Below are 25,247 nucleotides of genomic sequence, written 5' to 3'. Positions count from 1 at the left end.
GCTCCGAAGAGAGTGCACTACTTGCCGTCACGATGCTGTACAAGACCTTGGGCGCTGCCAGTTCCATTGAACCACTGCCGACGCCAGATGTGACCGCCAATGCTTGAAATCGTATGTACTGCCTCGTCCTGTCACCATGCGCCCATTGCTCTCTCTGTCTCTTGTTGTCCCAAATGCAAGGCCATCCTTTGTCATGCGATATGCCATCGTCCCATCAAACAGGAGTGTTTCCCTCCACGTACACTTGTAGACTTCCCACGACTGTAGAAACCGACCAACATCACACCATAACCAACGCCTCATTCTGAAGTAGCGCATTCACCACCACGTCGTCGCCGTGATACATCTCTACATACATCCGAATGGCGGGACATTCCACCCTGGCCCTCAACTCAATCCACCAAATACTTCGTCCTGCCTTCCGGTACCACAGATACAACAATAGCAGGGCGACAGGGTCCTTCTCGAGAAGCAAGGCCTTAAATACCCCATCAAGGCTATGCGTGAAAAGCTGCGTATGACCTGTCGTCACCTCGCTGTCCGGTAGATTCAGCACACGAGATACAGCATGCGCGGCGATAAAGTAAGGGCTGCTATCCGCCGTCGATAGATCGTGCAAAAGGCAAATCTCGACCAATAACTCTGGTATCCCATGAATCCCAACTTCTGGCAAGGGTGATTGCATCTGATCAAACGTCGCCGCCATGACATGGAAGACACTATCCTTCCGGTGCGGCTCAACCATCTCCCACAACGACATCTTCCCATTGATCATCTGCACCCATTCCAAGTCATTTTTGGTAGACTGCTTCAAAGGCCATGAATCTTCGGGTCTGTATGCATCGGGTGATGAGAATGTGAGGACAGCCAACGCGGCTGCAGTGCCCCAGATAGGGTCTTTGTCTCTTTTCTTGAGTGGTTGTCTTAATTTCTCATTGAACAAAGCTGTGCTTTGGGACCAGTGGTAGCACTCTTCCAGACTTCGCCGGGAGTATGAGTTTGTGTTTAGGAAGCGATCGTAGGTGAGAGCTACAGCCAGAGAGGCATGCATCAAACAAGGGTACTGAGAAAAGATCAGATCAAGATACGAGAGTACACCTAATGTGACTTGGGTACTTACAGTAAAGGCTAGCTTAAAGAGATCCCGGTTGACCTTCAACATATTTGTATCATCAGGTGTAAGGAGACTCCGCTCGTAGTATCGAGTCGCAAAGTCCTGACACTTGGCGCTTAGCTGATACTTTGTAACCTCGTCCGACGTCCACACCGCGCTTGTAATAGACTGCCTCAGTGCGGGTTTGTATCGAACCAGAGACATTCCAGTATTAGACGTCATTGGCTGCAAGTCTGGAACATTGAACCCAAAGTTACATAGTACACCAAAAGAAGCACACATCTTGCAATGCGGTTTAGTCTCGTCGCACTACGGACAAAGTCAGGTCTCCAGTCTAGACAGGGGCAGCGGTTCAGACCTTGACTTTTCTCAACTTGCAGTTTCGGCAGCCATGTCTTGACCTGCGGCCCGGCCTTGACTGTTTTCCGAAGTCCGAGGGCATGCTTGGATAATGTGTTGCTTGGCAATATTGAAGCCTTTGATGAGAGAATTTGGATAGAGAAAGAGATGTAAGCTGCAGCAAGTGGAGAAGATGGGAATCCTTCTGTTCCACTTTGTTCGATACGCTAACCTCGTCTCGCGTAACGATCAGGAACGCTAACCATTTTGCGGAAACACTGAGTGTTGATTGGTTAATGTTAATTCCAGATGATCGTCCGGATATTCAGGAACTCGATCGTTGATCATAGATTTAGATATAAAGAGGGCAGTGTCTCCTTCTGTTCTTTGGACATGTACTCACAGAAAACACCACATCTCTTCTCTACCCTCATCATCACATCACAATGTCTACCCATCTCGCTGCCGTCCTCAAAGGCAAAGGCCAACCTTTCGAGATCCAATCTCGCCCCACCCCAAAGCCAGGACCAAACGAACTCCTCGTCGCCGTCAAGTCTGTCGCGTTCAACCCAGCCGACACTTTCATGCGCAGCCAGGGTTTCTTCATCACCGAGTACCCTACTGTTACCGGCTTCGACATGGCGGGTATCGTTCTCGAAGCTGGCGAGAATGTCCCAACTGGTGACGACAAGTCCAGCCTTTGCTTCCAGCCTGGTACTCCGGTTGTTGCTTATTCGGCCTCGGCCTGGAGATCCTGCGCCCCAGACTATGGAGCCTTTCAGGAGAAATGTCTTGTCCCGTGGCAACATGCCGTACCTCTTCCAGACGAAAACATGTCGTGGAATCATGCTGCGACGTTACCCGTGTCTGTACAGGTACCACTTAGTGCCTGGGATCAAATGGGTATTCCAAGGACAGAAGAGAAAAGCACCGGCACAAGAAAGAAAGCCGAGAAGAATGAAGTTTTACTTATCTGGGGAGCATCTTCGAGTGTAGGCACAATGGGCGTTCAGTCAGCACGCATAATGTGTCAGGATCCCGACTCTCCCTTTGCAGCCGTTTACGCCACGGCTGGGTCGGACAATCTCGAGTACATACGTTCCCTAGGAGCAGACTCTGTGTTTGACTACAAAGACCCAAATGTCGTGGACGCGATGGTTTCCAAGGCTCAAGATAGTGGCCTGGTCATTCGCCATTGCTTCCTGGCCGTTGGAAATCTTTCCCTTTGCCAGGGTGTTTTGAAAGCCTTTGCCAAACCGGGCGAAAAGAAAGCAAAGGTGGTCTCGGCACCCCGACTTCCAGAAGACGGAAAGGATGTGGAAGGGGTACAAGTAATGTTTGTGATGCCATCGATGGTGGAAGAGGAACGGTTGGAGCAATTTAGGTATTGGATGGGTACTTGGTTAGGAAAGAGACTTGCCGAGGGTTCTATCAGACCAAGCCCTAAGCCAAGTGTCGTTGGCAAGGGTTTGGAGTTTATTAATGAGGCGTTGGATAGGATGGCTCAGGGAGTGAGTTGCACAAAGTTGGTGGTTGAGATTAGCGAGTGATTGGCCACAGGACGCATGAAAAACCACATTAGAAAGCCAGTTCTGTTATTCATTAGACCATAATTTAAAGCAGTTATTATTTCATCCCATTGAGAGGTCAACCTTTCTATTACTCACTAGTCTAGCTCTTGTGGCATACCAGGTGAACCCTTGCTGCGTTAGCGAAACAGCTATGGTGGAGTAGACGCGATGTTTCTGTGATAGGCTCTACCGCAACAAGAAATAGTCTCAACTTGTGCTCCATATTATTAACATTTCCTAGTCTGGCCATGAACAGCGTCGCGTGTTGGTTTCCATGTCAAGCCAACCGTTGGTAAACCATCGAGGACAACTTTATCGAGACATACATCACAACAGACTTCCCCGCATCAAGTCAGCCACCCTCATTCTCATTCAGCTATTAAGTTCCCGTTTGCTAGTAATGACGGATAGACTTGATGTTAAGCTTAATTCTTGGCACTCTTGGGAATGGCTGTGTCTGGCACACCCAAGACCAATGGCCCGTTACTTCAAAACTGGTACGAAAATGTTAAAGAAGCAACTGTCATCATCGAATCGAGATGATCCCATCAGCGTTACATTGCTCCGGCCCTGTCCGAAAAGGTAGAATCTACTACTAACTCGATACAGGGCAGATCAGCAGCTCCTCACAATTTCCACTGCTCGTGATGGACGTCCTTTGGGTTTAGTTCGTCCCGAGACAATGGTCAATGCGCGTCTGGAGAGAAGGAGAAAATCCGGGGGTGATGCATTTTCATCCAGAACACTTTTGTCGGACCGACGTCTCGGACCGACAACATGCTGAACAAGACATCGAATCCATCGTGAACTTGGTGGAAAACGCATCGTCTGACTAGAAATTTGCAATCCTGTCGGTCCGACATTACGATTCTACTCACTTTGAAGCCATCATGAGACTCCAGCTCTTGGCAAACATGACCTGACTTGTGAGTCTTTGCTGTCTGTCTTGTCCATTTCGTCGGTCCGACGACTTGGTTCATGGCTGTTTGACTAGACTCTTCTTGGCATTTTGCCCCTGGCGTCCCCCAGCTTTGAGAAACCTTGGGAACGTGGAGAGATTTACGCGTTTCTGGGGTTTAGAATAAGAATCCCCAGATTCCCCAGCTTCTTTTCGTTTTTGAACATTCCATTCCCAGAGCACTCTCCAGCAAAGACTCCTACTTCCTCATCACTCCAAGAGGGTTGCATCCCTTGACTCCCCCCCCCCCCCCCTTACCTCATCGTGTTTGACACATTCTACAATGTCATCCTCCCCAAAGGACAACCTTGCTCAGGTTGAGCATATCGATCCTGACTCCAAGATGGGTTTCGACGAGGTTGAGAAGCCTGCTGCGCGCGAGGCCAATGATCGCGAGCATGATCTTACTCTGCGCGATAGTTTCCGCTTGTATCCCAAGGCCATTGCCTTTTCTCTGCTGTTCTCCACTGCGATCATCATGGAAGGTTATGATCTGAGTCTTCTTGGTAGCTTCTACGGCTATGATGCGTAAGTGGCCACCCAATGACTCTAACCTGTCATCAAAATACTAACAAATTCTGTCTAGATTCAAGCAAAAGTTTGGTAACGAAATCGACTCGGACGGCAACCCTATTGTCTCAGCAGATTGGCAAACATATATCCAAGTCGGTGGCATGTGTGGTCAAATCATCGGTCTCTACATCAACGGTTGGGTCTCTGATCACTTCGGTTACAAGAAGACCATGATGGCTTCTCAGATGCTCATGATCGGACTCATCTTCTTCCCCTTCTTTGCGCCCAACCTCAACGTCCTCCTCGCCGGAAACATTCTCCTCGGTCTTCCATGGGGTATCTTCCAGACCCTCACACTCGCCTATGCTTCCGACGTCGCGCCCGTTGTCCTGCGCCCATACCTTACTGCCTACGTCAACCTTTGCTGGGTCATTGGTCAGCTCATCGGTGCCGGAGTTCTTCGCGGATTCAGCACCATGGGTGGTGACTGGTCATACAGAATTCCCTTTGCTTTGCAGTGGGCTTGGCCTCCATTCATCATGCTTGGTACCATTTTCGCTCCCGAGTCTCCCTGGTGGCTTGTCCGCAAGGAGCGCTACGAGGATGCCAAGCGATCCATTCTTGCGCTCGTCACCCAATGTGATGTTCCCTTTGACGCTGATGCGCAGGTTGAGCTTCTCAAGGCTACCAACCAGATGGAGAAGGAGAACTCTGCCGGAACCAACTACTGGCACTGCTTCATGCGCAGCGATTTGAGACGAACTGAGGTTGCCTCTATTACTTACACCGCCCAGGCCCTTTGTGGTAGCGCTCTCATGGGTTACTCTGTTCAGTTCTATCTCGAGGCCGGTCTATCTCCCGAGAAGGCCCTTGATTTCAACGTCATCCAGTACTGCGTCGGCGCTGTTGGCGTTGTTCTCTCCTGGTTCTTGATGTCCCGCTTCGGTCGTCGTGATATCTACATCTGCGGCATGGCAACTCTCTTCTGTATCCTTATTGTCGTTGGTGCTCTCGGATGCATCAACAAGACCGAGAGCGTCGGCTGGGCCATCGGTAGCTTGCTCATCGTGTACACTTTCGTTTACGACATGACCATCGGACCCATCGCCTACACCATCGTCGCCGAGGTCTCATCCACGCGTCTCAAGGCCAAGACCATCGTTCTGGCCCGTAACTTCAGCAACATTGCTGGCCTTGTCACCAACACCTTGATGCCCCGCATGCTTGGCCGAAACTCGTGGAACTGGGGCGCCAAGACTGGTCTCTTCTGGGCAGGTTGGTGTCTGTTGATCTTTATCTGGGCCTTCTTCCGTCTGCCCGAGCCTAAGGATAGAACTTATGGTGAGCTGGATCTGCTTTTTGAGCACAAGGTTCCTGCGCGCAAGTTTGCCAAGACCAAGGTTGATCAATTCCCTACTTCTGGTTCCACCGAGAAGGTCCAGGAGCAGTAAATAAATAACATAGGTGGATTGTTTCAAGTTAGAACAAAAGAATTAGAAATAATATATCTTTCATGAATTCTATCAAGAAGTATCTTGCTTTTATTGTGTCTTGATATGTGTGATAACGGTTGGGACAGTTCAGTGTATGCAAGTTAGGTAACATCGAGGCTAAAAGGAGCCAGTCTCCGGATTCACATGCATTATATCACTAGTAGGGTAGTAGTTGATGACGTCAGTCGGGTTTACCAAGATATTGGCTAATTAATCTGTGGACATTTATGCAAACATATAGTAAGTTATATACATCTAGACACGACTCAAGAAGGTCTAGGTCTACTACTAGTATTGTACTAAGAAATTGTTACAAAGCACAGCTAGAGTCTAGCCAGACATGTCTAATTCCTTATCGATACTCTACGCCGCCAAGATATTACACATGGTTATCGCCAGCCAAGCCTTTTAAATTAACCAACCCTACCAACAATGCCGCTTTGAAGATATAATTGGCCGGGAATACGGTGGAAACGGCGGGGCGATTCTGCCGGTAGAGAAGCCCCTCATCATCTCGTTTAAGAGACTCTGGCATTTCCGGAGTAAATTCCCTCCCACGTCCCTCTCTCTTTTCCACATATACGGAAAGAAAGTTTTCTCTGCTTACTAGACCCGCGGTAACCCGGCACGAAGAAAGACCCACAGTATGATAATAACAGTGGAACAAGAGCAATCTGTCAGCCCGACGACCCGAAAGTCACACGCAAGGAGCCGGACAGGATGCATGACATGCAAGAACCGGCGGGTGAGATGCGATGAGCAGCGGCCGACTTGGTTAGTACAATTTTCTTCATCTTACATCTTACATGGACTGCAGTTCCATAAATGGAAATGATCAAGTGGCGGATTCACATCCCTGGCACCTCTAATCCTCCACTTGTTACAGAAATATCTAATGATTTAAGAACAGCCTCAACTGCGAAACGGCTGGGCTATCATGTGGCTTTGCAGCTCCATCTCTGCCTCTTCGTGAGCGTCGCAAATCATATCTCCCTGGAGAGCAGCAGCCCTGGGCCTTGATAGCCAAGTCAACGCCAGTGGCGCCACCAAAACCCATCAGCGTTTGCTATCCATGTCCCATAGAAATGCCACTAAAGTCTATGGAGCTCCTTCATTACTGTCAGTGCTGAGTTTTAGAGATTCGAACAGACAATGCTAATAGTTGGCACAGTCCACAAGGCTGGTGGCAACGATGAACTGGCATTGCGATGCAAGCGACAGAACTTGTAAGTACACATTCTCACTTCATAGCCTGATGTGTTCCAAACTGATAGGCCCAGACTGGCACTTAGCATGCACCATCCCGACGCGCTCCGAAACACACTCCTCATTGCTGGCTTCCATTACATCGTCAACGCGGGTCGCTCCAGCGATTTTAAGCCAACCCTCCTACTCCACAAAATAGAAACCATACGCTCGGTGAACAAATGGCTTCAACTATCAGATTCGAAAGCATACGCCATGTGCGTACGGCAAATATCCACTTTGTGCTTTAGCGAGGTATGATAGTAATGTCTATACTGCCCGACTCCCATATTGATCTTTCTAGTGCTATCTGGGGCATTCAAGAGCTGCTGAAACCCATCTCAACGGGTTGATGAAGTTTTTGGATATTTACTGCCCTCTAGGCATGGTTAGCCCAGTGGAACCCAGTAACACTGCGGAGCTTTCAATACGATACATCATGCTGTGAGTGACATCACATCATCTTAAACATCTTCTAACAGATTCAAAAGAACATACTCCTTTATATCTATTTGCAAAAGCCGCGTCCGCGTTGAATTAGTCGATGTCGGTGAAGAAGCACCACCAGAAGTTATGGCGGCAATGCACGACCGATATAAAGTGGAGGCCGGAGGGATGGATCTCAAACTTAGAAGTATGGAAATGATTCCTTACTTCTTTGCTCCGTTGTCCTCCATGAGAGGATTCTGCGATATCGATGCATCTACCATGATTAAGTGCCTCCTGTCCATGACTGAGATATGTCAATTGAGAGCACCAGCGACGGATGAGAAACCGGTCCAGCAACTAGTATGGCTCGAGGGTGCTGCCGTCAAGTGGATACTCGCGGCTATAGAGACTCATGTGGAGTCCATGCCCTGGCAAGACGACAGGACTCGCAAGGAGATATCTCCTGGGGGAATGAAGAGTTCCTGGTCTGGACTGTTCATCGCTACACAACTATACGTGCATCAAGTTCTTGGGCTCTGGATTTTAGATGCACCACTAGAGGTCAAGTTCCATTCCCACATCCTTGCTTATTTGAGCTGGGATCTTGCGAGAGGTGAAAGTTGCCTAGAAGCAGGATCTACCGTGGCATCAAACTTTTGGTTCTGGAAGGCTTTTGTGGGTGCCTTTAGTTTAGCGAGGCACATCGAAACTGATCACGCAGTGGCGCTATATCCTCTTCGACGACAGTTTGTTAGGCTTCTGTACAAGTGGTCTGAAGCTACAGGTATCAAGACATGGAAAGAAGCGCGGGAGATTTTAATTGGTATTGTATGGCCCAGATCGGCATTTACTCATGGTTCTTTGGCAGAGATGATATGGTACGAGAGTCAAGTCAATATTCAAGAGTCGAGGGGTTCAAGTGTACAGAGCGCTTAATTCGGTACACATATTCTATTTTGGCATTGGTAAATTAGTCTTTGATCGAGGTTTTTGCTGTGATGGTTCACGGTGATTTGGCGAAGTCGTGGTTCTTTTCGACGACTGTTTAAAGCAATACGGTCATCACTGTGAGTAAGAGCATCATCAGCCACCACGACACTCGAAAGGTGATAAATCCTACTAATTCCTTTTTTTACAATTCCAAAAGTCAAAAACATTCAACTGACCTGTCGAGTATTGACATGAACTTGAAATTTATGTCCACTCATATAAGTGCCGCCTGGAGTCATCACGCCTGGAGGCAAACTCTTCACCCAGTAAGCACAGCCTTTTCCATTCAAAGCTGACATTGATCATCCACTGAGTGACTCACATCAAATAATTTATACAGCTATAAAGGTATTCCTGCCTCCTCAACAAATACCAACCGACGCGGTTGTTACAGAAACAAGACAAGCTTTTTGACTCACTCGAGTGATTACATAACCACGCTTACCCCATACAGTACCCATAAAAACCACTCACCCCGCTACATCAGTGGAGGGAGGCGCTAAATCACTTCAACCATAAACACACCACAGCACACACCACTTGGCTTCACTGTCTGTCACCCAACAAAGTCCACCTCAAAGGCGCAATAGTCAAGTCCCTACTCTATCGCGTCGCCGAAATGGTAGCCATACACCCAGTGCATCAACCGGGCGCTCCAATCGACTTGCTCGCTCGTTGCCCCGACCTTCTCATCGTCTCCATCCTTGAAACACTCCCCAAGCATGACCTCTGCAGCGTGTCGCGTCTGAACAAGCGCTACCACGCTCTCGCTGATGCCGTTCTGTACAATACAGTGCAGTGGCTAAAGCCCGAGCTTCATCTCATCTTCAGCCAATCGCTGAGCCGTCGGCCTCGTCGCGGCTCGGCGATTGAGGAAGTCAAGCTAGCCTATCCAGCGTCAGAGATAACACGTCTCATCTCTGACACGCTGGAGCCCATGAGCAGTGTTTCGCAAACTATTTCCACAATGTCCAACTTAAGGACTCTGGACATTGCTGTTCCTGTCGGACTCCTACATAGTATAGGGAACCTATTCAACGGGCCCTTTGATCTCGCTTGTCTGCAGTCCTGTACCCTGTTCTACCAGGATGAGGACGATCAGTACTGGGATCTACAAGAGAATATCCACATCTTTACACATCCTACCCTCGAGACGCTCGTTATCAAAAGGGCAAAGCTGGACGACCGCGGCTTTGAACCCATCGAACGGCCCCACAACACAGCTCTTAAGACGCTGCACCTGATAGAATGTGATATTAACGATGATACACTGTCGGATGTTTTGATGTTTCCCGAAGCCTTGAAGGAGTTTGTCCTCACTCAAAGAGAAGAACCCGAGCCAGAGCTTGAAGAAAGTTCAAGTAGCATTCGCGATTATATGATGGCGCTTAAAGAGCAGTGCCATTCATTGGAGACCATCACAATCGATTTCCCCATGTTGGCTAGCGGCAGAGCACTGGCCCTCAGAGAGTTTGTGAAACTCAAGACGCTACGACTAAACTGGGATTACCAACTCTTTGGAAAGTCAACCAAAAAGCCACGGCTTCACTCCGTAGGTCTACCACCCGAATTAGAAACGCTAGAATTCTTCAATCCTCTCGGCACCGACGAAGAAGTCACGGACTTGCTGGCGAACGCAATTCAGAGTCTTCATATTACCTGTAGGAAAATGAAGGAGTTGATTGTTCTTGTCGAAGAGGCGGAGATACCGAAAGAGGTGTTGGAGGCGATCAAGTCACAGCCACAGTTACATCTAAGTGTTATTGGCGGAGAAGAAGATAGAGATGACCCTGAATAGGGAAGATTGGATAGATCTGATACACGTTAGATACTTGCCATACTGGATAGAACATTTAATGAAGATACCTGAATAATGAGCACAATTGCCACTTTGGTAGAAAAAACTGCGAATCACGATATACATTTGTCTTTATAAACGGGAAACAGAGCTTGAGTCCGCCTTTCCTTCTCCCACTTTCCACCTAACCTCGATAGGCGTAACTACAATACTAGTCCAATCTTGATACTATATTTGAAATCTGACAATGCGCTGGATGAACCACGTGCACGTAACCTGCCCGACCTGCGAAAATAGCCAAAAGACAGGTATCGAAGTAGAAAAATGCTCGAAAGCAATTGCCAGTGCAGAGACGTGTGACTTGAGGAAGCGAGATACATTCAAGACAGGCGACGAATGTGCTAAATGTCAGGAGATCCAAAGGCTTAAAGACGAGGCAGACCTGAAGATGACTAGGGAGGCGGGTAAATACGAGTGGCTTAGAACCACGTTGGGACTACCATGACTCCAGTGGCGCAGAGTTGTCAGCTGAGTTTGTAAAGATTGGGCTTTCTGGTCTGACCAAACACGTAAGAGCGAGTGACTATATTCAGTAAAAGATAGCTAAATAAAAAAATGGTAGAAAAATGGTATGCCCAATACTGGATAGTAACTTGGTTCTTGGAACAATCACACTGTTTGTGCTGACAATATATACTCTCTTTTGAGCTCAAACACCAGAATTAGTCAGCGGGTTTAGCTCAGTTGGGAGAGCGTCAGACTGAAGTCAAACTTCAATCATTCGATATCTGAAGGTCATGTGTTCGATCCACATAAACCGCACATCGTTTTTTTATTTCTTTCAATGACCTCTGTCTATCCCTTGGCACACACAGTACTAGCTAGCTGGAACTGTTGGTCTTTTTACTCTTTGCGTTGCATTTGAACACAGCAGAAGGCAGCGCAGAATGCCATCGATTAGGCACACAATGATCGATCCAAAGGGCTTGTCGATTCTGCCACGCACCTTTGGGGGACTTTTACTACATCTCATGAAACCCAAGCAGGTCGTTCATTCGTCAACCCGTATTGGACTCTTCATTGCTGTCTGGAGATTGTATGTGTACTGACAAGAGCCTATCGTGTGGTAATAGGGCTCAGGGACAACAGGAATGGTCAGTGGTGAACCACATGCAGATTGGCCACGTTCTTAGTCGTCAGGTGGGTAGCAAAAACGAAAGACGGACTTGAAGTAATCCAAACGAAATTATTAGACCACTCTTAGGCTATATAAGCACTAAGAATGATCTAACATTTATGTTGACCACTAAATCAGTCAAGGTTTTTATGCAGCCCGCCTGGTCGTCTAAACTTTTGATCGACGGCGTTGACCCATTTGGTTATGGGTCAATCCTAGATATGGTGATACGGCTATTAGTATGCTTGGCCTCTAGAGGGTAGAAAGGACAGTAATGTGTAACACCAGCACAGGCGGGAGGAGGAGTGTCCTGCCAGGAAGGTACCCCTTTGATTCAATGCCGACGACTCGCAGGAAACAGAAAGAACCCCTGCGTTATTGCAGGTTGCCGTTGGTATTTAGCACCGGAAGGAGTTATCGCATGAAATGATGATGTAAAGAGAGCCCTACTTTCTATGACACTTGACGTAGGGAAGCGAATAGTAAAATTGCCATTTCAGTTGTACAAACCACCAAGTAAAGGGAGCCCAGTGGGTAACAGAAAAGCTGGCCCCCTAAATCTTAGGGTATAAAAATACTAAAGTACCTAGTTTAGGTAAGAAGCTTAGTCTAAGTAGCAGGAGCTGGCCTAATATTTGCGTCTCTTATGTTCATAGTGGTCAATCTTTCTACTTCCTCCCCCCCAACTCTTCATTTCTTCAACATCTTCACTTTTTGGACCACACACGATGGACTCTCAAGGCGAAGAGGTCGAATAGGCTGATCAGCCTCAACAGCCCGAGACAAACATCGTTCAAGAGTCAGAGACCAATATCATTCGAGATGCGCTGATCGTTCTTGTCAATCAGAAGCTCGACGTTATCAAACGCATCGTCAACAAAATACCACCGAACGGTAATTATCACCTTCTCACAATGTCAGACTTTATGCTTGATGAAAATCCCTACCCAAACGGAATCGTCGATGAATTGCAACCGAGCAACCCTCCCGTTCAGCCACTTCCAACCTTTCAGATCGATCCAGACTACAACCTATCTGGATTTGGCAATCAGGTGCAAACGAGCATTTTCCCTCTCGATATAGAAGCACCAATAAACCCTTTCCCACTGGCGGCACAAGGGTACCCTCTCGCTCCGGCGGCACAAACGAACCCTATCGCTCTAGAATCGCAAACGAATCCTCCCGCGCCGCTATTAAACGCCCTTCATTTCGCAACCCTGCTACACATGCCTATGCATATCTTGGAACTCATTGCTAAGCAGCCTGTGAATGATCCTATTCGAGACCTTGGTACACTTTACACAGCAATCCAACAAATCCATGAGTGGAGTACGCAGTCATCCCTCCCCTTAGGTCCGTCGTGATCAATTCTGACACAATTTAGGTTTCAAATATCCACATATTTCTAGTCCGGAGGAATCACCAGAGAGGCAAAAATGTGTCGAATACGATAACCAGCGTTGCATTGTCACTGGCCATAAGATCAAGACATCCTGTCACGTTATTCCCCTTTCTCGAAGGTCTCTGCCTGGGGGAGCAGGCCATCGACTTGAAAACATACGTTCAATCATGGAATACCTTGTCGGGTTCTCGCATCTATCAAGAGACGTGGAAAGCCAGGAACTCTTGGGGATGTTGGCAGCGGAAGTTGACATACCAAAAATGTACTGGAATTTGATCACTCTGACCCCCGGTATCGCGAACATGTGGGAAAGGGGCATGTTTGCATTCAGATGGCTGCACCACACGCGAATCGTTGCCGACCCTTGGAGTCATATCGGAAAAGTCCGTATCACACTGGAATTCGTGTGGATGCCCTTCAACACAAGCAGATGGCGACTCGCTCCTTTCGACCTCAACGCAGCCCAAGGTTTATAGGCAGAATTGGAATACGTTTGGGGGGCCAGCGGATCAGAAATAACTGCTCGCAACGCCAATGGTCACGTGATTCAAAGTGGGGAGAAATTCAATATTGTCCGCGAGGAAAAAGATGTGCAGCTTTGTCGACTTGCGTTTGAGTTGCAATGGGCACTTGTATGCTCACATTGGGTTTCGGGGGTTTATTCTTAGTAAGCAAGTAGTCTAAGAAACTTAGTCCAAGTGCCATAAGATATCCTAATAATCTCATCTCTTATGCTCCCAGCGGTCAATTATTCTGATACCCTGAGGGCAGCTGAGAAGGTCTCATAGTGTTTTTGTATTGTGCGAGATTAATGTTGCCTTTATGCCTACTTTCTATGACTATTGATACAAGGCAACCTCTTTTTTTTAACGTTGTATAACCCATCAAATTCCCTTGCGACCGCTGCGTCTGTCTAAGCGCGCTTAAAAACGGTGATCCCTTGAGGAATTCCCTGCTTGTCCTTCACACCAAGAAACAGCCTGAGTCTGGACAAAATATCAGCGACGGCAGGTAACCCCTCCATATCCAACCCCTTCCCATCTTCTCCGTCAATCTTGAAAGGCCTCATCTTGATTTTGTGCTCCTCGAGCTCCGCTTTCGTTGGTTCCAGTGGCAAAATGCAAGCCACCTGTGGTGTCGCAACCGAATTGCCCAAGTAGCCAGCCACGACATTCAACCAACTCGGGATACTGGGATCGGGAAATGACAAGATGACGCATCCGCCGGATTGAACCAATGGATCGTTTTCGTCGGCATTAGATTTTGGGATCCAGATTTCCGTCTTAATTTTTGAGAGATCTGGTTTGTCTTGCTGGGTGATGGATTTCCAAATGGTGTAGTCTTGATCATCTGTCTCAGGGGTCTGAAGAGCCAGCATGTAACAGCCGTTGTATTTGGTGTGACCGTCTGGGTGGGCGTCTGCGTCGATTGTCGCAGGGGCGCATGATGCAACAGGGCAAACGGCTGTCAAATGACCCTTGGTTCCGCGTTGCTGTGCCTTGTCGATGTCTATTCTCTCAAGACCTGTGAGCTGCCTTCGAACTGTTGCTTCGTCTCCGTGGGCGATAGAAGCTGCCAGGGCCAATTGGACGCCGATGAGAAAGGTGAGTGTGGTCGCACACCAGACGTAGGGCTGTGCCTTGACAGAGGCTACAACCCATTCAACGACAGGTTCCATGTATTTGTCCATCTTGTGATTATTGAAAAGATTGTGAAAGGAATGAGAAATTAATTTCAAGAGTCGACGTCAGTCAAGGGTAGCCCACGTGTTAATTTGGGTGAGCTGATTGGCTACCATGGGCTGCCAAGTCGATACCTCTGGTCTACAGGTGTAGATGTCTAGTGACAATCTACTGGGCAGCAGAAAAGTTAACTTCCCAAGTCTTATGTTACAAAAATAAATAGCATAAAGAGCATAGTCTAAGTAGCATAAGCTGATCTGCTAATTTCGTCTCTTATGCTTCTAGCGGCTGATTCTTCTGATACCCTGAGGACAGTCAATTAAACTACCACTTGGACGTCTCGTAACCCGCTTCAGGGTATCAGACTTTAAGGTTTATACAACGTTAAACAAAAAAAAAAAAGAGGTTGCCTTGTATCGATAGGCATAGAAAGTAGGGCATAGAAAGTAGGGCATAAATGGCACACTCACCAAGACCCGCCCTAAGCGTAAAGTGGTCGCATGGTCGCAAGGGAATATCAATTAGGTTAATAAAAAGTTCTGTTCACGGCGGTGTTGCCCCTATGGTCGTCAGGATCCGGTTGTCAACCTCGCTATTTCATCCTCAAATTTGGCCCACGCCTTTGGAAGAAAACACCCATCAAGCCAATAATTCCCTCCATGATCCTTTCCCTTTACAATCATGACATTCTTGGACATGAAGCTCTCCTTTGCAGACGAGACATAAATCTGGGTCATGTAGCCTCTTGCGTTCTTCCTCGCTAGACTCCCATCTCCCTCTCGAAGCACAGCCGCACTAAAGTCAGCAGCTTGCGTCAACTCCGCCTTTGTCCAGTTCGTGACGATGATCAGAAGCATATTTGATTCGCCAAAGAGAATAGCATCTAAACCATTTTGACTCTCAGCAATCGCGCTCTTCAGATAAGCGCGTATCTGTGGTTTGGTTGTTTGCTGTGTCAAATGCTTGCGGTTCTCTAGGGCGATAGGACCAAGTGGACCTCTGACCATGGAAGGAGAAGCAAATGTAAATTGGCAAAGTGATAGGTTCTGGAGATATACTCCAGTTGAGTGCTTTATTGAATCGAATCGATACCGGAGATTGACCGCGTTGAGGATTGAAACTGGAAGTTGACGAGGATCGGATGACGCAACTGTCTTTGCTGTCCATGCTGATAAGACATCTCCTTCGCTGATGAACGGTTTCTCATCGTGATCAAATCCATCTCCAGTGGTTAAGTCCTCCAAAGCCTCGCGTCGTAATTGGGAAATGGCTGACTTGGGTAGAAATATAGCGCGGGATTCGGCTTTTTCGTACCACAGCAACTCCCAAAGGAAGCGCAGCACAAAGAGGAACATTTTGAACCCTTTGATGCGTTTGGGAGCGATTTCAAATCTCTCTTGAACAAAGAACTCGGAGTGATCTTCTATGTGGCTTTCTGCTATCTTGTGGGTAACATCCTGTTGCGCACCGAAAACGGGCGAGACATCCGCCTCGCGCCCTGCAATCACCCGTGACCAATTTTGTAGCAAAGCTTGTAGCCCGCCAGCGTCCATGAGCATATGTGAGAATACCAGAGTAACAAGGGTCGTGTTCTTGAAAGACACAATGTTTAATGCCATTTGTGGTTTATCACCCACGAGGAGATCCCAGCCATTGACAGGATTACCAGGCGCTGTAACGAGAATTTTGAGCTCATGGTCTCCTGGATGAACGCTGGGCTGCTCCCCTGCCCTGGGCAGTTTTTGACCTATTGGATGATCTTCGATGTTCATGTCGAAATCTCGTTGCGAATATTGAAAAGGCGGTCGCGCTTCTGTGAATGCCTTGGGAACATGAAACTCGGCCCTGCCTTGGGCCTTGACACGGGTTAGATATAAACACACGACTGTTGCGCGGCACTCACATTGATCTTATAGCGACCGCCCAATTTTCTCCAATCTCCAATGTCAATCAGCGTCGCTAGTGAAGTACGTAGCTTCTCAGTATCGAGTACATCGTTGAAGTGAAATGTCCAGTGCAGAACCATGTCGCGCTGGGCTTTCGTATCGTCTAGTAACATTGCCGGATAGACGTCGTCATCGTCAAATTTTGGCTGCTGATCTGTGGTACTAAGACCAAACATTGTTTTTATGGTGTTGATGATCTGTTGCTGTCGAACACTTTCAGACACTATCTGCAACGAACAAGTATGGATTCTGCTGAAGATGGGCTGAGGCATGTCCGGTCCGACGGTCTTTAAAGAGTCCCACGGCATCTCACGCGCTGCGCCGCTCTTACGTTCAATCGCGGGGTTGCAAACACGGGACGTGAGATATCAGGCGTCAAATCAAATTTTAGTATCACAAGGCTCACCTAAGCACTAACACGCATCGATAGCAAAATGGTAGTCTCTGTTGGTTGGTGCTACCTTGTTACGGCAGGTCCTGAAAGGGTTGGGAAAGGCCGTGTCCAGGATGTGAGCAACTGAACACACAATCATGCCGGCTTCTAATCCAATACCATGACACAAGAACGCGGGTGAACACGATTGCATGTTGCCGATATCTAACAACTTGCTACGTTATTCATTACCAGTATCCTCCACATACAAAATGCGCCTGTCTAGGGAACACCACAGTTTCTTGAGCCTGCCGCGCTGAGACCAGTAGGAATATTGTCATAGTCATTTTGCGAAAGTGTGCAATCCGATTGTCCATTAAAAACCCCCCATGACATGCACATTGGATCAATGGAACAAGCCCTTGCGCAGAGCGCGACTGTGTTAAACTCGGTAAAGTATCTGTACCCCTCTCCCCCTATGTCTCTGGCATCCACTGTGTTGATCTGGTCATTGCAAGGCTCCAACTGTGGCTTAAAAAAGTCCGAAGAGCAGCTTCGGGAACCTGCAAGCAAGATTTTTTGAGCTGGAGAAGCATCCGCCTGGGGGGTGATAATATCACCAAAGTAGCTGGAGAACTTGTTGCAGGTTTGCGAATAGCTGTCGTACTGCCAAGACATGCAGTCGCCGTCTTTCATACACACATGAGCGCAGTCGGCTTCGAACTCAACAGGCTGAACTTGACCAGTTGGAGTCTCAGCAATATATCCAAAGCCAATGTCATTACTGCAAGGGATGTAGTGGCGAGGGGAGCAGTTGCGAGAGCCGATGAGGTTACTATCTTCGTTTTCGGGGCGACCGATAACAGCAAGGGTTTCGCGATAGTGTTGGCAAACGCCTTCTGACTGGAAAAACCAGGTACTGCATTCAAAATCGCTGGAGCATGACTCCCAACATTCCACCTCGTTTGCGGCGTCGGTGGAAGTGTAGCCGGGGTTTGAGGCAGTGCCTCGATAGATTTGGTTTCCGCATGGTGTGTCGACGGCTACAGATGTTGTAGCTGAAGCGGTAGCCGAAGTGACTGTAGATTCAGCTAGGGTTGTCGGGACGTCGTTGGTCTGAGTCAAGGTCGCAGAATCGGTGGCTAATTCTGTGTCAGAGCTGACGGTCGAGGTACTGGCCCAGGTGGCGGATGATACGAGTGAAGTATAGCCAGACACAGAGACGCCGGTGGTCGAAGAAGCTGCTTCAGACAAAGACTGGGGCTTGCAAGGTCCAGCATTAACAACAGTGATGCCAACGCCTACCAAAGTGGCCACGATCCCCTTCAGATTGAACATGATGAAACACAGTAAAGAGCGTCGGTATCCAGAGGATGATGCAAAGAACCAATAGACAAGAACTAACAAGACTCGAGATGGAGAAAAGGAGACCAGGTTCTTTTATATGACTTGATAAATTGTGTGACTTTGCGGACAGGTCTAGACCACACTAAGACAGGGGCTGACTAGCTACAGGCCCGCTAAGAGTCAATAATTAGGAAAACTATTGTTAGACCCGAACAAATAGATGGATCTGTGACAAGGATGATAATGATGCACTGGTGATTTGTCCGTGACTATCAAAATGCTAGATTAAAAACAGGCCATTGTTCCATCTAGTCCCATACCGGACTGTCAGACCCCAATGGCTTGGGCGGTCGATCCCAACCAACCTGTACACCTTCAATCGAAGCACTATGCTTTATCGATTTCATTATTCCAAATTTTGTCTCTCCAGTCTCAAAATATTTATCAGGGACATCTTCTTGTTTCTTGAAGTCTTTCGCATCGAAACCACTTGATCCAGGATACTGTCCCAAGCTTCTCAAATACTTCATCATGCCTGCCAACGACGCATCTACTTTCCACGAACCTCCTTTGATAGATCGATGATAGACGGCAGCCATGACACCAACTGCAAGCATATATCCACCTGAATGATCCAGTGCTTGACACGGTGTCGGGCGAGCAGCCTCTCCTTGTCCCGCATGTTCAGCTTCGGAGACGTTCATACCCGAACATGTTTGAACCATTGAATCGAACCCGCGACGACCAGACCAGGGACCATCAGGACCAAAAGCAGACATGTTGGCTACAATAATGTTTGGATTGATCTTGATCAATTCCTCTTGCGATAAGCCATATGAGGCTAGACTTCCAGGTCTAAAACCTTGTACAAACACATCACATTCTCGGAGTAGGTTCAGAAGCTTCTTGTGGTCGTCGGCGTTGTGTATGTCGAGTTGAACCGTCTTTTTGCCGCGCCCGAACTCGCGATCGAGGACAGGAAGATCTGGCAAGTTTGGAGAAGTGACCCATATAACTTCGGCACCGTAGGCTGCGAGAGTTTTGCCGCATAGAGGTGCCGCAATGACGCGACTCATCTCAACCACACGCAGACCTTGTAGGCATTTGGTATTTCCGCCAACCATTCTCCTGGGTATTTCGCTGGGTGACGATTGCGAAATTTGCTTGATGCCGATGGGGAAATTGCTGATAGCTCTCGACTGTGCAAGTTGTTCCCACTGTCTGTATGAACGTAACGCATAGATGGCCGTCTTGCCTTCAACAGTTCCGCAGGTCTCCAGGTCGATAGCAGCCCAGTTCGCTGTTCTCTCAGATACCTGCTCTCTGGTTGCATCGAGTGGCAATCCCAGAAGTTTGAGCGTGCCCTGGACATGGTTGGGGAACGAGTCATGAATGCGAACATGGCCATCTGATGTCTTGTGTAAACCACCAATAGTTCCCCGAACAGGTGTGGGTTGTCCGTCAATCGTATACAGTCTTTCCGATTTATACTCGATTACAGCGTGTTCGAGAGGGACGGTAACTTGAGGAACAGCGATTTCGTTGCGACGGGCGTGGATCTGGGCTGCTACTAAAGCGGATAATGCGATGGAAGCTTGCGCAAGGATCCCGATCTTGAAGGATGACGGCAAAGCCGGACCTTCAAACCCTGGGAGGTTGACTGATGTCAACGCATCTCCGGGGAGGTCAAGGCCTGTCCAAACATCGTGTACAACATCTTTTGCTGTCATGTGGTCACGGTCCAGCATTCTAGAGCCATCAATGATCTCGGGCTGTGCCATGATTGGAGAAGTAAGTGCTTCGGGATATTTATCTTGGACTGTCAAAGGTTGACCACATTGAAACCATGCCGACCCCGCATTGGGAATGGTGAGAGGCATTAATTAGCTTCCTTTTCGGCATTTTCTCGGTATTGAAATTGATGACAATTGACTGACAACAATCGAGACTGTTGCCGTCACTGACAGGAATACAGGATACTCAAAGGCCTTTGTGAACCTACAAATTCGTTACATCGAGAAGTCCTCTTATCCCTCCGCTTCATATTTGGAGCCACTCGAAAATCAAGAAACCTAGCCAGGAAAGTTGCATTTCTTGGCCAGCCATGGCAAGATCACGATGCGGTCTTTGATGATCTCTTTCAGGGAAATTTTGACCATATTCTGCTTCAATCACCACCAGGTTCACCAAGAACGCTAAACGGCCAAGACTTTCTGACGCCCTGAAATGATTTCCCATTGCTAGGAGAACGGCTTCTCCAGATTCAGAACTACAACAAAGGACAACGCCCGACAAGCACTCGAGCAATGATTAGAGATAAACGAAATCCAGCACAGTGGTATACTTTATGGGTTGTGTTGCTAATAGGGAGTTTGAGTTTGATATTATCAATACTGTAACTAGGTGTAGGCATTGCCCAGCTTACTACCTCATTGTAGAAAAGATTGTAGCTATTATTGTAATAAAAGTACTGTTGACTAAATCTATTGCGACCAAGTCTGCATGACAAAGGATCTATGTGATACTCATATACTGTTACGTGCTCTGTACTTGTGCTATTTTGATAATCCCCTTTTTAGAATATCAACTTGTCCCTATTGACCCCAAATAACGCCAGTCCATTCTCAAAAGCGGACTGTCGATCATCAGCGCCAATCTCTATCTCGTCCGCAATGATTCTCTCTCGACTATTGAGCAGTTCCATCGCAACGTCACGCCATTCTACCTCCATCTTATCCTTCTTCAGCTCAGGCGCTAATCCAAGATCAAGCTTAATCGACCCCAGACGTCCATCACGCTTCCTGAATTGGCCATCCACAATCACTGCCTCAATGTCGGAAGGTGATGAATGATCGATAATAGCGCCGATTGGATCTTCTTCGACTGCACATATCATACTAGGTCTGAGAGTGTCCCAGATAATGAGATCAGCCACCTTACCTTCTTCCAGAGAACCAATCTGGTCCTCCATATGGATCGCCCTAGCACCGCGAATCGTTGCCAACTGGAATGCATCCTGGACATACACTTGGTTCCGTCCGGGGAACTTGCCAGTGTCGACGATTTTGTTATTGCGACGAGAGCGCTCAACCTGGATTGCAATTCGCATCTGTGTCACGATACTTGCGCTATTGTTGCTATGACAGTCGATACCCAGAGAGCTGATAGAGGTACAGTTCTCTTGAAAGCAAATGGGCCAGCCATGAGACATCTGGAGCTCAATTTCGGGGGTGGAAGAGACAGCTGCGCCGACCTTCTTGAGCTTTTCAGCATCCGAGTCGTTTAGCGGAGTCGCATGGGATAGGAGAATGTCTTTCTTGAGGAGACCATATCCCTCCAGTATGTCTACAAGAGAACCCTCTGTCATAGGGTTAGTCGGTTTGCAGCGATGGAACAAGGGTGTCAAACTAACCAAGCAAATTTCCCACATAATGAGACGTGATAGTCTTGATTCCCAACTCTCTGACTTTGCCAAATATGCCGACGAGAACCTCCTTTGGAAGAAAATAAAAGTCGAATCCAAAGCCCATGGTAACACGCCCATCGCTAAAAGGACCGCGTTGACAGAGTTCGGTCAACTGTTCGAGGACCCAATCCGGGATAAGAGTGTCTTCAAACTCGAAAGGCTTCCAGGTCCTGACTCTTCCAGTTGGCGTGTAGCAGTATATAGATCGGATGCCAGATGAAATGGTTCCCGACAAAGCAGCGGTGTCTTGCCAAACGTCAGTTGGGATTTCACCACATCCTTGAAGCTCACTTACTATGCTCGGGGGTGTATGATATATGTGCATGATCGACAATGGTGGTGGTCCCTGCTTCGAGGGCTTCGAGGCATCCACCCAGCTGTCCCCAGAACACATCTTCCGGTTTGTAGCTGCGCGACACCATATTTCCTTGTGTAACAATCAGCAATTTCATTTCCGGGGTTATCGAATTATTACGAACCAGGTGCCATGTACTCAAGTAAACTGTGGTCTGCATGTCGCCCCTTCATCTGCGTTTGCCAAAGATGGTGGTGCGTGTCGATGAAGCCCGGCGTGATGAGCTTAGCCGTACAGTCGATCACTTCAGTTGCATCAGACGGTGGGTCAATTTGGGCTGCAATTCGAGTGATTTTATTGCCCTCGATCAAGAGTGAATGGTTCTTGAGTGGAACGATGTGATCATCTCCGGGGCCACGAGGGACCAACAAAGTGGCGTTCTGTAACAGGATGGATGCCATTCTCGGATAGTTGTATTGTAACATAGTTTATCACAGGAAGAACCACGACCTTCAGCTTTATCGGTTGCACACGCTCTTCATATAGAACTCCCAACAGCCTACACGGCTGATTTAGTGACTACTCTCACATCATCTCAGGTGAGGGGTTGATGGGTGACTGGGTATACGATTGGCTGTTGATAGCCTATCTCCCTGGGCCTCAATTCCCTCCGCCTTGTATTGGTAGCAAACATGCCGATATATCACGTCATCGTCCTGATGGAGACTTTTTTTTCTCACCAGATTACAAATAATGGTCACAATATCGTCATACATCTCGATGACCAACGGGTTGATCTCTGGGGTTCATATGGTGCAGTATGTGGGTGTCCTGTCATGAACCACGAACCGCGAACCATGCACCGATATGCAGGACCGTTAATTCCGGTCAGATCTTTCATAAACCATGAGACAGTTTCCAATGCTATGAATGCCGATGAACCCGGAACGTTATTTGTCTTGAATTTAGCTTTTGAAACAGATCCGCTATGGAGGAATCTTGATTTTGAGAATTCTTACTTCGTAGCCAGGCGAATGTGCCTCAGAAGTGCAGCCATAGAGTCATCACTTGAATCGGATCAATCAGACAAGTTCCATTCTTAAATATGTTGCATTTTTCTATCTGTTTCCGATGAAGCTGAATCCCAGTTGGCGCTTACATCGCTCACATCTGTACTCGCTGCTAAGTAAGGTTACTTGTTAGCGGTAGCTGTTTAAATAAGCTTATATTTATTACCAAGGCACAAGCTGACTAGTACGACTGGTTCGGCAAGACAAACGATGTGAGAGGGTTTTGATTGAAGGTAATGACACATATTGAGAGCTCTGGCCTTGACCTCTATGTCGGAATCAACCACTGGACATCCATGATACTGTACAGCGTCGCGATGGCTTCTTAGACTGTTTTACTACCACCACTGTTATGTTTGACAAACCACTGGCGACGTGAATGGGCAGCCACTTCAGAGCGGATCTGCGTAGTTTCTAATAAGACCTCCAGATAGCTACCTGATATACCTCTGTTTTATGGAGTGGAGTTGAACGTCTACCTGTAACCTCTCTTGGCATGGAAGAGAATTTGTTTTTAAGCATGCAACAAAGCCTGTTCGGTTTGCGCTGCTCTTCACTGGCCGCCTCTTTGGCCAGTTCTCCTGCCGGGGATCTTTTACTAGAACAAACCCTGGGCAAGAATTTCGCTTGGCGTGGCTCTGAGGGATGGCTCAAATTTCAACATGCAGATAATTGTCTCGCAAATCTTCGCAAGTTCCTCCTTGGTGAATTCATCCTTTCCATCATGGAAGAAGTGTGTTGCTTCCATCCATTCTTGAAGTGTAAATCTCTCATCGTCATGAGACATCTTTTTGCATTCCATTCCATTTGGCTTGCCACCTTGACGGAAACTCGTCACCGGTTTCCTCAATCATCTGCTGACCGAGTTGAGCGTGATTCTTAGGAAGGACTTCAAACGCAGGTTGACCTGTTATCAATTCGAAAATCCAGAATTGTTGGTTAGTTACTTGGAACAATTATATACAATTGTTTACCTACCAGGCAGCCAGCGCTCCATAGATCCACTCGACGATCCAGCCTGTCCCCAAAAATGGCCTCTGGTGCCCGCATAACCAATGGGGTATTCAGTGTGTTTGGCACGTTGTTTCTCAAGAAGCCTTCTCCGAAATCAATGATCTTGATGGATGAACGATACAGTATATGATCAAGCCCCCGGAAAGTTGCAGGTCGAACAATTTGGGTCGGTACACGGTTCCCCAACGGCCCACCACCTTTTTTTTGTCACTGGACCTGCCTAGAACTTGCCGAGTGTTGCCATGAAGTCTTCTTCGTTCAGAGATTTAAGATCTGGCACGGCTAGAGCAATGTTTCGAGTATGCAAATCCATATGATAGTTAGCATGGCATGAAAGATCCTAACACATCCAAAACTTACCCCCATGCGCGATATCGTTAGCCACGAGAAAGTCAAGCCCACGCAGTGCCTGCTTCGCGAAACTTTTCGCAACCTTGACAGGAAGCCGATGGATATTGCAATAAAATTCAATAGCATCAGAAACACTGGGTCCCACAAGCTCCAACACCAGGCACTCATGGGAACCATTTGGACCGCCAAGAGTAAAGTGGTCCAACATCTGGTTTACATGAGATGATCCAAGATGATGCTTGGGTAGAGCAGAAATTGCTTGCAAGACGTCAAGTTCCCTGGTATCCTTAGCCTCAGAAACTTTGACTTTTACTGCAACGTAGGAAGTGTTCCTAGCACCGTATTAGGAACAGTATTCGTTGGTCTTGATTTAACATACTCTTGGTCCTTTGCGGCCCATGTAGTGGAAAAACTACCCCATCCTAACTTGTGGAGAACTTTATACCTTCCATCCTTCAGGATATCACCTAATTCAACAGGATGGTAGCCGCCTGGCTCATATCGATAAAGTGGTTCAGCATCGATGCCGCAATCATGCGTGAGAGGTGGCATCTTGGAATAATGACGGCGATTTGAGTCGATGCAAGTATACAGAAGGAACGGAGTAGCCGTTGGCAGGAATGAGACGCGCCCTCCAAGATATTAGGCGCGTCATGGTTACCGCAAGCTGTACT

The 25,247-nt window shown here is 47.7% G+C and overlaps 14 protein-coding genes and 1 non-coding gene across 15 annotated transcripts; 7 read left to right on the top strand and 8 right to left on the bottom strand.

The window, feature by feature from the left end:
* Nucleotides 1-280: 280 nt before the first annotated feature.
* FGSG_11148 (uncharacterized protein) lies at nt 281-1,396 on the bottom strand (the record flags this gene model as incomplete). The annotated part of the gene is made up of 2 exons (XM_011326899.1): nt 281-1,063; nt 1,121-1,396. The coding sequence occupies 2 exons, from the start codon at nt 1,394-1,396 to the stop codon at nt 281-283; spliced, it is 1,059 nt and encodes a 352-aa protein (XP_011325201.1).
* Nucleotides 1,397-1,899: 503 nt separating this feature from the next.
* FGSG_11149 (uncharacterized protein) lies at nt 1,900-3,187 on the top strand (the record flags this gene model as incomplete). The annotated part of the gene is made up of 2 exons (XM_011326898.1): nt 1,900-2,964; nt 3,146-3,187. The coding sequence occupies 2 exons, from the start codon at nt 1,900-1,902 to the stop codon at nt 3,185-3,187; spliced, it is 1,107 nt and encodes a 368-aa protein (XP_011325200.1).
* A 1,078-nt stretch (nt 3,188-4,265) lies between these two features.
* Nucleotides 4,266-5,946, top strand: FGSG_11150 (uncharacterized protein; the record flags this gene model as incomplete). The annotated part of the gene is made up of 2 exons (XM_011326897.1): nt 4,266-4,510; nt 4,569-5,946. 2 exons carry the CDS (start codon nt 4,266-4,268, stop codon nt 5,944-5,946), a joined length of 1,623 nt encoding a protein of 540 aa, XP_011325199.1.
* A 1,127-nt stretch (nt 5,947-7,073) lies between these two features.
* FGSG_11151 (uncharacterized protein) lies at nt 7,074-8,598 on the top strand (the record flags this gene model as incomplete). Its single annotated transcript, XM_011326896.1, has 5 exons — nt 7,074-7,107; nt 7,160-7,214; nt 7,263-7,488; nt 7,538-7,677; nt 7,716-8,598. 5 exons carry the CDS (start codon nt 7,074-7,076, stop codon nt 8,596-8,598), a joined length of 1,338 nt encoding a protein of 445 aa, XP_011325198.1.
* A 673-nt stretch (nt 8,599-9,271) lies between these two features.
* FGSG_11152 (uncharacterized protein) lies at nt 9,272-10,450 on the top strand (the record flags this gene model as incomplete). Its single annotated transcript, XM_011326895.1, has 1 exon — nt 9,272-10,450. One exon carries the CDS (start codon nt 9,272-9,274, stop codon nt 10,448-10,450), a length of 1,179 nt encoding a protein of 392 aa, XP_011325197.1.
* Nucleotides 10,451-10,697: 247 nt separating this feature from the next.
* On the top strand, nt 10,698-11,046 carry FGSG_13846 (uncharacterized protein; the record flags this gene model as incomplete). The annotated part of the gene is given in 2 exon segments (XM_011326894.1): nt 10,698-10,914; nt 10,934-11,046. 2 exon segments carry the CDS (start codon nt 10,698-10,700, stop codon nt 11,044-11,046), a joined length of 330 nt encoding a protein of 109 aa, XP_011325196.1.
* A 133-nt stretch (nt 11,047-11,179) lies between these two features.
* Nucleotides 11,180-11,272, top strand: FGSG_20766. Its single transcript has one exon. It is a non-coding gene; the product is annotated as a tRNA-Phe (tRNA).
* Nucleotides 11,273-12,541: 1,269 nt separating this feature from the next.
* FGSG_11153 (uncharacterized protein) lies at nt 12,542-13,505 on the top strand (the record flags this gene model as incomplete). The annotated part of the gene is made up of 2 exons (XM_011326893.1): nt 12,542-12,980; nt 13,012-13,505. 2 exons carry the CDS (start codon nt 12,542-12,544, stop codon nt 13,503-13,505), a joined length of 933 nt encoding a protein of 310 aa, XP_011325195.1.
* Nucleotides 13,506-13,942: 437 nt separating this feature from the next.
* On the bottom strand, nt 13,943-14,719 carry FGSG_11154 (uncharacterized protein; the record flags this gene model as incomplete). The annotated part of the gene is made up of 1 exon (XM_011326892.1): nt 13,943-14,719. The coding sequence occupies one exon, from the start codon at nt 14,717-14,719 to the stop codon at nt 13,943-13,945; it is 777 nt and encodes a 258-aa protein (XP_011325194.1).
* Nucleotides 14,720-15,280: 561 nt separating this feature from the next.
* Nucleotides 15,281-16,833, bottom strand: FGSG_11155 (uncharacterized protein; the record flags this gene model as incomplete). Its single annotated transcript, XM_011326891.1, has 2 exons — nt 15,281-16,567; nt 16,615-16,833. 2 exons carry the CDS (start codon nt 16,831-16,833, stop codon nt 15,281-15,283), a joined length of 1,506 nt encoding a protein of 501 aa, XP_011325193.1.
* A 479-nt stretch (nt 16,834-17,312) lies between these two features.
* FGSG_11156 (uncharacterized protein) lies at nt 17,313-18,368 on the bottom strand (the record flags this gene model as incomplete). Its single annotated transcript, XM_011326890.1, has 1 exon — nt 17,313-18,368. The coding sequence occupies one exon, from the start codon at nt 18,366-18,368 to the stop codon at nt 17,313-17,315; it is 1,056 nt and encodes a 351-aa protein (XP_011325192.1).
* A 317-nt stretch (nt 18,369-18,685) lies between these two features.
* On the bottom strand, nt 18,686-20,158 carry FGSG_11157 (uncharacterized protein; the record flags this gene model as incomplete). The annotated part of the gene is made up of 1 exon (XM_011326889.1): nt 18,686-20,158. One exon carries the CDS (start codon nt 20,156-20,158, stop codon nt 18,686-18,688), a length of 1,473 nt encoding a protein of 490 aa, XP_011325191.1.
* A 700-nt stretch (nt 20,159-20,858) lies between these two features.
* Nucleotides 20,859-22,623, bottom strand: FGSG_11158 (uncharacterized protein; the record flags this gene model as incomplete). The annotated part of the gene is made up of 4 exons (XM_011326888.1): nt 20,859-21,737; nt 21,790-22,089; nt 22,139-22,270; nt 22,323-22,623. 4 exons carry the CDS (start codon nt 22,621-22,623, stop codon nt 20,953-20,955), a joined length of 1,518 nt encoding a protein of 505 aa, XP_011325190.1. The 3' UTR covers nt 20,859-20,952.
* A 910-nt stretch (nt 22,624-23,533) lies between these two features.
* Nucleotides 23,534-23,995, bottom strand: FGSG_13845 (uncharacterized protein; the record flags this gene model as incomplete). The annotated part of the gene is made up of 2 exons (XM_011326887.1): nt 23,534-23,646; nt 23,818-23,995. 2 exons carry the CDS (start codon nt 23,993-23,995, stop codon nt 23,534-23,536), a joined length of 291 nt encoding a protein of 96 aa, XP_011325189.1.
* A 447-nt stretch (nt 23,996-24,442) lies between these two features.
* On the bottom strand, nt 24,443-25,125 carry FGSG_11159 (uncharacterized protein; the record flags this gene model as incomplete). The annotated part of the gene is made up of 3 exons (XM_011326886.1): nt 24,443-24,504; nt 24,583-24,905; nt 24,953-25,125. The coding sequence occupies 3 exons, from the start codon at nt 25,123-25,125 to the stop codon at nt 24,443-24,445; spliced, it is 558 nt and encodes a 185-aa protein (XP_011325188.1).
* Nucleotides 25,126-25,247: the final 122 nt, after the last annotated feature.

The sequence above is a fragment of the Fusarium graminearum genome, chromosome 3 (assembly GCF_000240135.3).
Source record: "Fusarium graminearum PH-1 chromosome 3, whole genome shotgun sequence".
NCBI classification, from domain to species: Eukaryota; Fungi; Ascomycota; class Sordariomycetes; order Hypocreales; family Nectriaceae; genus Fusarium; species Fusarium graminearum.
Note: the sequence above shows the minus strand (reverse complement) of the source record. Positions and strands in the feature narration are given on the sequence as shown.